The following is a 12,681-nucleotide window of genomic DNA, read 5'->3' as shown; positions in this document are numbered from 1 at the left end:
CACCTTTTTAAAGCCAAGAGGGAAAGTAACCGTACAAAACTAAACTGAAAATCCTGAGTTAAAAGTTTTCAGACAACAGATAGAACAGACATGAGGCCACATTTCTGACGGTTGAAACAACACATGGTAAGTTTGATTTTTAATTAAATTGCCTTATCTATAAGAATTAACTACCACAAGGCTCTACCAAATGAAACATTGGATATTCCTCTACACCCAAAACAGACTGAATGTTTTGAGATACAACATGAAATACATTTTATCAATGCAGTTACTCGTTTCCTCACACAAACTTCTCTTCCTATAGATGTCATGCTAGTTGTCTAGTGATCTCTTGAAACTCCGATAGCCAGGAATAAAGACTTCTCAACCTGAAACTGCAACATAATGTTGTTGAAACAGACTTCTTACAGTATTGTGCTGGATAACAAGCACTTTCAAAATAGTAATCACCCTTCAAAGCAGAAAGTAGGAAGCTGTGTACAGAAGTCACTACGAGTAGGGATCTGAGCCCCATGGAAGAGCTTACCTGACCCAGGGAGTTCTCTGGTGTCCTCAATATGTTTTTAAGACACTTGTCAGAATTTGATAGGCCTTAATACTCCGAGGTGCGTACTTGCTTACCAAGTTTCCATCCCAAGTTCAAAGTTGCTCATTCTTTCCCTCATCCCAGTAACTTAATTCAAGCTACTGAAATAAGCGTTGCCTCTTTTTGCAGATTCCTGTCAGAGACTAACACTCACTGACCATGTATTTACCATTTACAGTGATTGTATCAGCATTGTAGTTGCAGCACAATACAATTTCCATCACAAATTCAGAACAAAAATAGCTTTGGTGTGATTACTTCCACCACCATCCCTCAGAGCTTACCAGCAGTGATACAGGGCTACGCAATACCAGATAAAGTTTCTTTAATTCTTTGTGTTTACACAAATGTAACCCTGAAAAAGGCAATACAAAAGCAAATTGGAAGAGCATCAAAAACCAAAACTGCTTTCTAGCTCTTTCTCCAGTCTACTGTCAGCAGAGTTGATCCAAGGTCAGGCACAAATTCTGATAAGAAAACAAACCACTACTTTGGGCTAAGCCACTTACTGAATGACTCTACACAAGTCTGAAGAGTTTAAGGAAGCAGGCTAGCCGCTTCCTTTGAGGAGAAGGCAGAGAGAAAAAAAAAAGATTTCATTGGTAATCACTTAACACAGCCCTTACTATGGAGCTCCTGCCTGGTTCAAACCATAAACAGCTATAACTGTTTATCTTCCAATCTCGTTGTAGTTCAGGGAGCATTCTCCTTTTATCTTCCTCAAACTTCGCTGGCTTTTAGGACTGGACCTCCGCTAGAAAGTGTTTCCTGTCAATGTACTCAGCAGAAAAACATACAAAACGTCACTGAATTTCAAGCTCAGTTTATATTTAAGTGTATAAACAGACATAAATGCATGCTATTTCTCAAAAATTCTTTCCATAGCCTGACAGAGTAGCAATTCTCAGTCATTTCCACCATTCAACACAAACAACAGCCATTTATCTATAAAAAGTAAGAGCTGAGTAACTCACTAAACAGCCAAAGTAAATCTTTCAGCTCTGCTAATGTAACTTTTGACACCTGAAGTGGTAACTTTCAGGAAAAAACTTCAATACTGTTTTTAAATACATTTGAGATTCATTTTTTTAAACGTGTCTGCTTTAGATCAAAGACAACTACAATACGTTATTATTAGCACTATTAGACCCTTATGACTTCTTGCAGTTTTTCAAAGAAAGTCTGCTTCCAAGTTCCAGTTCATCCTTGAATAGTGTTCTGCAATATTACCTAGGATTAAGAGATTACAAATTAACTGGGAAGATTTGAGAGTATAAATCTGAACTTCTTTCTCTTGTAGGAAATAAAATACTATTTATGCAAACAAACTTAGGCTAATTAAGTTCTCCTTTCAGCACAGATCTCTAAACTTGTATTTAAGATACTACAATTGCAGAAAGGTGGAAGAGTATTAAGACATTTCATATTACAAGTACAAGCTCTTAATTGTCAAAGTATTAATTTACTTGCCTATTCTCCCCCGAACTTTAAACAAGTTATCCCTTCAGCTAATCATTTGTTTTAATTGTCTTTAATTTATAATTAATTTGCTCAGCCTAAAGAAGGGAAGGCTGTGGGGAGACCTTATAGCAGCCTTCCAGTACTTAGAGGGGACCTACGGGAAAGATGGGGAAAATCCTTTCAGCAGGGCTTGTTGCAATAGGACAAGGGGTAATGGCTTTAAACTAAGGGAGGGTAGATTTAGACTGGATATAAGCAAGAAATTTTTCACCATAAGGGTGGCAATACACTGGAACGGGTTGCCCAGAGAGGTAGTGGAGGCCCCATCCATGGAAATATTCAAGGCCAGGTTGGACAGGGCTCTGAGCAACCTGATCCAGTTGAAGATGTCCCTGCTCACTGCAGGGGGGTTGGGCTAGATGACCTCTAAAGTTCCCTTCCAACCCAAAGCATTGTATGATTTATACAGCTTGCGCTGTCTGTGTTATAGTCTTGAGAGCCCTCAATTACACAGAATTGAAATGCTTTGCTTTGAGTAATGAAATCACCACTACTTCCAATCTACTCCCCCTCCCTTCAGAAGCCTACAGCTAGGCTACACTTGGAGGATTTAAAAAAATCCCAGTTAGCCTTCTCATTGCTACTACATCTTACAGCCTTGCTAGAAAGCCTACTTATCCTCCAGTAATAGACAGAGCTCCATCTATAGATGGAGAACTATAGATAGAGTTGGGATAGAGTTAATTTTCCTCCCAGTAGCTGCTGTGTTCTGGATTTAACAAAAAATAATCCTTGCCACTCATTTTGATAGAGAACACTTCTTTGTACTCTGTTGCAGTTATAAAATCCCCCGAGTCATCAGGCATTGCTCAGGAAACTTAAAAACCTACGGAAAATGTTCAGTTGTCTGGAGAGTATCCAGTATTACAAGTAATTGCACAAGGAATTCCTGTTCTAGAAGCGGTAACAAACTGCTGTTACCAGGCCAAACATCTTCCCTCCAAACAGAATTTGGCCCTGTAGATCAGTGGTCCCCAAACTTTTTTACCATACACCACATCAGTAAACAATGTTTCAGCATGCAGCCCAAATACATGTATATTTACTTATAAGTTACACACATCTTCTACTCTACTAATATTACATATATTCTAAAACATACACAAAAATAGAAGTTTTAAATGGATGATATAAAAATAGTCTTTAAGTTATTGTATTAATGGTACAAAAATTAAATGGTACAAAATCTTTTCTTCCCAACAGATTGTCCTGTGCACCTCCGAGATGCGTGCACCCCACTTTAGAGACCACTGCTGTAGGTGACTAAATGTATGCAACAACCTGTTAGATGCGTTTCAGCCGCTTGAAACTGGAATCACCTCCTCGCCCCCTCCACACACCTGTAAATATCACTCAGATAAGTGACCAGCAGTGACTCTCTTGAAATGCGAATAGGCACTAAGCCACTGAAGCCTGTGGGGTTTGGGTTTTTTATTTTACTTTAGAATTTCCTTTTATTCTTCTGCTACACTGCTGAACTCTGCTAGTAAACACATACTTTCTCTGAAGTGATACAGGTGAGCAAATAATATATTTTATCCTTCCAAAACTAACAACAGTGTAGTAATTAATATTATTACAGACCAACATACACTCCCAGTTTCACTGGTATTTCAATGAAGCCCAAGTTCTTTGTGGGTATATCCTTAAAGCTAGGAAAGCAGTAGGTTGTCTGCATTTTATTTTTTATCCCATTTACTTTGTAAGAGCGGAATTAACAGAAAGGCAGGAGACAGATTTTATTCAAACCTACTCGCAAAACTGACAGTTTAAACACTACGTTCACTCATTCTGAAGACATGCTGTTTTGAAAAGTTTGCTCAACAGTTACAGCTATACTCAAAAGAGAATGCAAGAAAGCTATCCCATCCTCAGAAGATTAAAATATAAACATTAATTGAGCAGAAGGATTTCACAATTATGAAAAATAGTGGTTTATTTATTACTGAACTGACTTATGTTAATGCTTCTTAAGACCCATGAGAGAAATCCTGGTATAGCTGTGGTGAGCTAAGTCTAAGCAAGGTAAGGTTTTCCCCTCACTGTTACCTTTTCTTCCACTCCATAATTAACTTTCCTCTCTGGCTGCCCAACTAATCAAACTCACAGCAGAAAAATAATTATGGATTAGGAACAACCATTTCAAACACTAAATAAAGGAGTTGTACTCAAAAATTTGGCACGTGTTTCAGGAACAGAAAGTAAAAAACTTCACATCATACACACACTCTTTTGTTTTTTTTTAAACTGTTCGGGAGAAATTGGCCATGTTGTCAAGTGACAACAAGCAATATATCATTTAATCATTACCAGAAGACATGTCAGTGTTAGGAAAAACTTAAGCATCAGCCATATGTGGGAAAGTTGCTGGTTTTCCTAAACTGAGCAGCAGACAAGGATAAAGCAAACTGCAAGTTAACAATTAACGACAGACCAGAACATTTGCCATTTACATTTTGCAACTACCTCTTGGGCAAGGTCACACACTTTCAAATTTGGCTCTAAATTCTGTTTTGCATAATGCTGGCATCTTACACAATCTACTTCAGCATCTCAGTATGATCTTGCCTACTATTCCTAACATTATATCACAGATAAAGACGTACTATATTACTCAAAATAGAGCATAAGCTTTCAAGCTCAAAGTATGTCCAAGTGCCTTGTTTTCAGTTTTCCAAAGACACAACGAACACTGTTTCAGGGCTTCTATTCAAGTAAGATTTCTTCCTTAAAAGGAAAACCTAAGTGTTCAAGTGGAATTCCATTCACTTCAGTTTGGCTTTTCAGGAAAAAAAAAAAATCCTCTCCCAGTTATTTTTGGGGGAGGAATTAAGAGATGTTTGAAACAAGAATATACAACTAGTCACTGATATTAATATTTCTGTTTACTAAAGCAGAGCTCCCATAAAAAAAAAAATTATGTTTTTTCTACTATTTCCAAACTCCTTCTCTAGAAGTCTGTCCAACAATTCCTTCTCTTCTTGATACTCGGTTCCTATTACTTCGTTTCCTGTGAAGGCATGCAAAATGCAATGATCTTAACAAATAAGGATATAATTAGAACATGATCAGCTGATAGAACTGATGACCATCAGCTAGAAGTGTTAACTCCACAGACAGGAACTAGAGCACTTCACAAAAGGTTTAAACAGACAGAGGGAGAAGAAACACCTGCGCACACCCACAGGCACACTCCTCCCCAGTGGACTCTGTTCTCATATTCTATCTTGCAACAAGTGTTATTTACTGGTTAAGATTTTTGCAAATGATTCTTGCAAGAGTAAGTGATATGGCTAAATTACAGCTGAAAATAAACTGGAAAATTTTTGTTGTTGTTTGTTTAAAAAAAGAGAAGAGTTAAACCATCCTAGATCAAGTTAGATTACCATACCAGGATAGTAGTTTTTCAACAAATACAGACTTAGTTGTGCATGCGAATCTCTCAGTTAAAATAACTATATGCATTTTGTAATAAATCCAGAGCATTCAATGGATAGAACCACTTTTTAAAAATCACAAGTTTATAGCAAGTTTAACACTTAAGGACAATCAAATTTTGAGTTACCTAATTTGTATCTCATTCTCTAAAAACCTCTATGTATATTAACAATTCATGTTCTCTATAACAATGAACATGAATCCTGAAACCTTTAAACACTGACAAAAAGCAGCTTTGGCCAGTAGTCTTCATCCTTGAGACACCGAGGAAAAAAGTGCACTCTGACAAACTCTGGCCCTGACTCTCAACACACAAGCCTAAAAGAATGAGTTTCTGAAACACACATTCAATATTTAATGAGGCTGTATTTGAGACCAGTTTGATATTGCACTGAAGAATTTGCTTCTAAAAGAAGATTTTAAACCACCATCTACGAAGCCTCACAGTTTGAGGGCAGTATTTAGTCGATTTGTAGTTTTTCATGTATTTATTTATTTAAAACCTAAATTCATTTCAGTGTGGGCAAGAATACCAAGACACCCATGCACCTGAGCTAGAACAAGTTAGGCATTTCCAGATCTCTTCATATAAGTAAAAGTGGAAAAGAGACAGAAGCACCCTTGTTATATTCATCTTGTCATCTGCTACTAAGACTCAACAGGAAACCTAACAAGAAACATCTCACTCAAGATTTATCTAATTCTCACCAGGTTAGGATGTAGCATACTATCAACCCATTTAAGTCTCATTTGTAGGTTTACTATGCTCTGTAAAAAGAATCATGGATAGAATTACAAAGATCTTATTTAATGAAAGCAGAAAATAATTTCTCTCTGGTAAATACATCTGAAGATGTCACCTCACAGTCAGAAGCTACAGAATTGATTAATGCATGTAATATTCACTCAGACAAAGGACATACAGCAGCTCACCCCTCTCCCCTAGTCCTCTCTGTTCTCTTTTGTGAGGAGTAGCAAGCAGCAACAGGGAACTAACTGCTCAAGATTTTTTAAGCATACATTCTTGCTGGGTTGCAGCTAATTCAGTTCTGACATCTGGTTTGTCACATACGCCACAAGTATGTTGTGCTGACAACTAAGAAAAGGTACAGAGAAGAGGGAACAGAATGAGCAGGCAAGGGTGAGAAACAGTTCAGCAACAACTGCAGCTAAAAAAAAATGTCAAAAACCAGCCTGAGGTTCCTTATGAAGTAATTTCAAATATGGAGAGAATTTTATCTAAAGCTACAACTACCTCCTCTGGAATTCATTTTGCAGAATAGATAGGCAGTTTCCAAGACATACTACTGAAATGCAGGAAGTCAGTTTTGTATGAAATACTTAATTCAGTAGCATGAGTTAACACTCGGGCCACCATTTCCTCAGAGCTGTGCCTAGGAATATTCTGTAGCCTTCAACCTACTAATAAAACTGTTGGTATCAGTGGCATTGCTCCTTACATGTTTCATTAGATCAAGGCCTTCACTTCAGCATTTACAGGCATTAGACTTCAAACAACGGAACTATTCCTCTCCCAGTCTACAACCATGAAGAACAGCTCAGGGATTTTGACAAGCGATTTCTACATGACTCCTGTAATGTCTCTGGGGAGTGAGCAAGCACACATACCTAGAATATGAGATGGCCTTATGATTTGCGATTCAGAGAAGATTTCACACCATCAGGCTAAGACATCTAACCTGAAATCTGTCCCCTGATACTCTGAAAATACTGTTTGGTAACATGTCCCTTGTTAAAGGACAAATATTTAAGAGGCACTGCGTCAGTTGCTGATTCACAACCACTTTCAACAGATGAAAATCAGTACTGTAACATTAACTTCCTAAAGTGTTTAAAACAAACAAATGCTCATTTGTCTCTAGTTAAAGCTCCAGAGGTAAAATATATCTTAACACCACTTTACACTTATAAACAGAGGTGATGGAGTCATTGAGCATGAAGTCCCCAGAAGTTGTGTTACAATAATTCCAATCTGTGTATCACTCAAAACACCTTGTAGGTTTTTTTTCCCAGGGTGGTAAGAACCAGCATTACTACTAGTAATAGTTTCAGTAATAACTATTGCCAATCTTGTTTAGTCTGGCATTAATGCCCGGAGTGTTACCAAGGCCAACACAATGATAATATAAGTTTCACCCCACAAAATAGTCTCATTCCTTTTTCTGCTGATAAGAAAATGGTGAGAAAAATTCAGTGTCTTCAGTACTGTTGCTCTTTTCTGCATGTGTATACACGTATATATAAATACATGATTTATACCAACAACAGCAATAAAACAATGTTTGTAATCTGTGTAGAACTACCAATCAGGAGCAGCCAAGCAGATCGTAAATAGAGTAAAACAACAGTGAAATCCCGATCAAGACCTAATGCAAGGTATTTAAAGCATGGCTGAACAACACATTTTCACTACACTGAAAAAAGTACACTGTTGAGAGCTAAATTCCCAACAAAATCTATGATGCCAAAGTGATTCATGGATTTCATGCAGGTGACTCATTAGTGCTTTCACTTCAGAGAAAAAAAACACCAGAAACATCTTATAAACATAGGCAGACATCCTTCAGACTAGGGCCAACCTCAGTCTTTGCTTACAGCAAATATTTACCGAGTTTTTCTGCCTTTTTTAATTCAAGTTGTTCTCTCCATGATTCAAAGAGGTCAGAAATACAGCTTTCAAGATTAACAAAAATCTGAACATGCCTTCATAGTTGAGGGAGGAGAGTATTATAAAACGCACCAGCTCTTCAGATTCAGACCCATCACACAAAGCAATGGTTGGCAAGGTTTGCCAGTATTATCTATTTCAGTCCATGAATGTATAAAGATTAATTCGGAGCAGCCTCTGTGGGACAGAACAAAACCAATGCCTCCAAAAAACAAGTAAAGACACATAGTTAGATTACAGCCTTTTGACAGACTATTAAATATGTCAACAAACACAGGTTAAGACTTTGTGTTTTTTACCATGGCAGTGACTCATCAGACAGTAATCCATTTGCTCATTTCCGGTCAGCAGCCTTGTTTATAAAAGGTCAAATGTAATCAAATTGTGAACTTGAGGATATCCAGCTTTCTCTGAATACAAGCAAGATCTATTGATCAAAAAAATACTTCTTGCAAGTGAATCATTTCTTTCTTGGGCTTATTTTCAACATGCTGAGGTTTCACAGCCCTACAGCCCACTTTCAATGAGACGATCCACAGGCAGGGTTGGAAAAACAAAACTACAAACACATTGAAATGGGAAAGCATGACTCAATCAAGAGTTTCAGGCAGACTAAGAGACTCCAATATCGCATTACCTTTCATTAATCTGTAGGTCACACACAATAGGGATCACATGTATACTGGCTGAAAATTTAAAGGTAGGCTAAGGACAAAATGTGGCTGAACGGCAGGCAGACAAATGGCCGGGCACTGGCAAAGCCTTCATGAAGTAACAGACTTCAAGGAAGGAAAGAAAAAAAAAAAAAGAAAAAGAAAAAAGAATCACAGCAATGGTTGCAAGAAAACAAGTGATTGATGCTTTTAAAATTAAAGATTTCAAACACCAACCTCCAGAACTACAGTTCACTACTTTGTGTTTTTATTATTCTGTGTCAGGTAAGCTTTTATGCCTGTGCAGATGATTATAACTACTGCAAATCTAAAACTGAGGGGCTCCCCTCCCCATGAAAACACGCATTTCATTGACTAGCAGTATTGGTTGCCAGCTTAACATCAAGTATTTCATAAGTTGATTTATAAATCAAAGTATTACTGGACTTTCAACCATAAGTGAAGCTGCTGTACAAGAGCAAGTCACATTAATTTGAGATAGGCTGCAATTTTATCTAAGAGATGCAACCAAATTGCACTGACGAGACATGACTGAAGTAGGAAAATATAAGAAAGCCCAGTACAAAAACCAGTTCTTTGGATAAACACAGATAACAATGGTATTTGATGTTTACGCATAACATTTTTCCAGCCTTTTAAAAAAAAAAAGCTCAGGAACTGTACTCAGATAGCCATCCTAGTTCATATGCACACTTAAGTGGCTTTTTAACATGGATCCCCACTCTGGAAAGCTGCAAGTAGCATCTCTGCAGTCTGCCCCTCACTTGGTGAAACACCCAGCTGAGCAGAGTATTTTTTAACTTACAAGCAGGTACGTTATGGTCCTTTACATCTAACCTACATGTATTCCTCAAAGCAAGCTCATTTCCAAGGATGGTATTTCATTTTATAGACGCCTTTACTGACTGACCTCCCAGACTGCATATTCGAATTACCACTGCTCCAAAACTTCCGTTAAACACAACTCACCGTCTACCATGTCTGTTCCCATGGCCTGTGTCCTGAGGCTAACACACACAGCCCCTCTCTGCAACGGTCACTTACGCTACCTCAAGTCACCAGAAGACATTTCAGAGCCCTTTACAAGCGCAGACACTTGTTAGAACCATAGAATGGTAAGAGTCGGAAGCGACCTTACAGATCATCTGGTTCCAAGCCACGGAAGGCGCTTGCTCCAAGGCGCGGTCACCGTCCACCGGCGAGCATCCCTCACGCAGGGCTGACCCCGGCCCGAGACGGCCCGCTCCTCTCCGGGGGTGCCGCGGTCCGGGTGACCACACGCGTTTCCACCTCCGAAACCACCCAGGTTACGCCCGGGGAGCCGGCAGGGGCAAGCCCGGCTTCATCCCGCGGAGAAACCAACGCACCGCGCCGGATCAGACAGCCCCGCAGCCGGGGCGATGCCGGCGGGGCCACGCGTGACCCCCCGCCCCGGCAGCCGGGCTTCGCCCTCCGCCTCGGCGGGCAGCTCCGCCACCGCCCCTTCCCCTCAGCCGCCCTCCGCCCGGCCATCGCCAGCCGTCCCCCCCCTCACCCTGGGCGAGGGCAACCCCCGGGCTGGAGGGTCCCGGCCCGCCCCTCCCCTCAGAGGCAACGGGCGCGGCGGGGTCTCACCCGCTCTCAGCCGCAGGCTGCCGTCCCTCCGGCTGCACCACAGCGCCCGCTCCCCGCGCTGCAGGATGTAGTGGTCCTTGGCCTGGAACAGCTCCATCCCCGCCGCCGCCGGGAGGGAGAGGAGGGCGGGCGGGCAGGGCGAGCGCAGCGCTCCCGCCGCTCCGCAGCCGCGCGGCTCCCGCGCGCACACCGGGCGGAAGCGGGAGGGCCGGGCCGGGGCGCGCTCCCAAGCCGAAGGCGGGGGCGCGCGCGAGCGCGTTCCTCAGCCGGCCGGGCGCGAGCTCGGGTTCCGGCCCCGCCGCCGCACGTGACACTGCCCGTCAGCCCCTGGCCGCGCGCTTAAAGGCGCGGCGCGGCGCTGGGCGGGGCTTGCGGAGCGCGAGGGGGCGGGGCTCCCGCTCCCGCCCGCCCGTGCCTCGCACACCCCTCAGGACAGCCCCACAGCGCGGGGGGGGGGAGGCCCGGCGGGCAGCGGGAGGCTGTGCCCGCCGCGGCGGGATGAGCGGCCACAGCCCCCGGGGCCGGAGCCGGGGCCGGCTGGGGCTGACGGCGGGGCGTGCGCCCTCCCCTCAGCGCCGGCGCCGCCCCTCCGCGACGCTCTCCCGCCCGGGGCGAGGGCGGCCCGGCCTGGTCGCGGGGTGGCCGCGGCTGTCCCCGGGCCGCGCTGGCCGGCTGTTGGTGCCGGGATGGGATGCCGGGCCCCCGCAGCAGCACCGGCCGCGGAGCCGCGGGAGGTTGTAGCCAGCCACCGCAGACGAAGTGGCAGCAACCCAGCCTGCATCCCCCGAGCTCTTTCGGCTTCTCCCAAGAGGGAGCGACTTTAGTAACTCGTGGAAGCAGGAGCTGGCACAGCGTATCAGCTAGCGGTGGAAGGAAATCTCCACACCGCAGCACAGGGCTCGTGGTGATTTTAAGTATTTATACAGAAAAGAGCACCTCTTGATACAAGGTAATTATACCCTCTCTCATCCTCTCCAAGCAACGCTGGGAAAGGTGCGAGCGAACTCCTGGCTGCCGCAGGCCCTCCCCAGCCCCGCCGGCCGCTTGCCCACAGGTCTCCAGAGCTGGTGTTTGCGGGAGCTGAAGTCCCAGCCTCTGTAAGAGTGAAGTAGAAATGGGCACGGGCAGCAAGCATCCTGCTGCGCGCACAGCCACGCGGGAGCAGCTCGCTTTGTTGAAAGAGCGTCTCCAGTATGTCTTGAAAATTTAACGGTGCGTGTAAGTGGTTCTACATAGTACCAGAAAACCGATTTTCTCGTCTTTTTATTTCAGTCTACCCTTCTTTCTTATAAGAACGATCAATATTTTTTTAAAAGTCTCTAGACAGGCTTTGTATTATTTTGAATGCAGTTTAAGATTTTTTCTTTCAAATACGAGGTCTGGCCTCTGATGTTGCTTTTTTCTTTTAAGTACACTTAAATAATACAGGAATGATATGAATGGAACTGAACTCTATTTGGTTTGCTAATAGATGCTACTATCTCTTAACGTTTTCCCCAGGGCAGGTATGCAAAAAGGATGCAGTATTCTTGGCTACAGATCCCGATTTTGAAAATGCTGTGCCTTGTGAATGCCCTGCGGCTCCCAGCGCAGCACTGCCCTGCCTAATTCTTGTACATAGCAGTCAATGCCATTGGCCGAACGCGGGTAATGCTGGTAACTCAGATCACTCCTGCAGGTACTGGGCAAGAGAAGGGTTTAAATGGCTTCTCAGCCTTTTAATAAATATATCTCTTTTGGATTACTTTCTTCTTGATTTTCCCGTAAGCACGATGTCGCATATTTTCAGAGGCCCATCAAACATACACAGAAATGCAGTACCAGGATGGATTGGTCCACAGCTTGTTTCCAAGCATAACAACATAGTGCTGTTTTCTCAGTCATAAATGAAATACATTTATAGTGCCATAAAAGGAAGCCTAGCCCAAGTAGAGAAGGCTCTGTGAAATTTCAGGTAGACTGAATGCACAGCAGAGCTGTGGTTGCAGTGGGACATATTTTCTGTCTCTGACTGAAAGCTCCTACTGTGCAAAGCAATCTGTGTCTTTCTTTCACTTTTAGCTGCCTAAAAGGTGAGGAGCAGTAAGAGCCTCAGGTTTTTTTAAACACTCGGCTCAGTAAAATCCTTGCTGCAACTTCTCCTGGAGAGAAGTCAC

General features: G+C 42.7%; 1 protein-coding gene across 3 annotated transcripts in view; it reads right to left on the bottom strand.

The window, feature by feature from the left end:
- The window catches only part of INPP5F (inositol polyphosphate-5-phosphatase F), a 47,207-nt gene extending 36,483 nt beyond the window's left edge, over nt 1–10,724 (bottom strand). For all 3 annotated transcript variants that reach the window (XM_075423838.1, XM_075423840.1, XM_075423839.1), the window contains exon 1: nt 10,526–10,724. In XM_075423838.1, coding sequence (XP_075279953.1) covers nt 10,526–10,622 — 97 coding nt within the window. In that variant the 5' untranslated portion in view covers nt 10,623–10,724. The remainder of the gene's footprint in view (nt 1–10,525) is intronic.
- Between the last annotated feature and the right edge of the window lie 1,957 nt (nt 10,725–12,681).

Source organism: Opisthocomus hoazin, chromosome 6, assembly GCF_030867145.1.
Source record: "Opisthocomus hoazin isolate bOpiHoa1 chromosome 6, bOpiHoa1.hap1, whole genome shotgun sequence".
Taxonomy (NCBI): domain Eukaryota; kingdom Metazoa; phylum Chordata; class Aves; order Opisthocomiformes; family Opisthocomidae; genus Opisthocomus; species Opisthocomus hoazin.
Note: the sequence above shows the minus strand (reverse complement) of the source record. Positions and strands in the feature narration are given on the sequence as shown.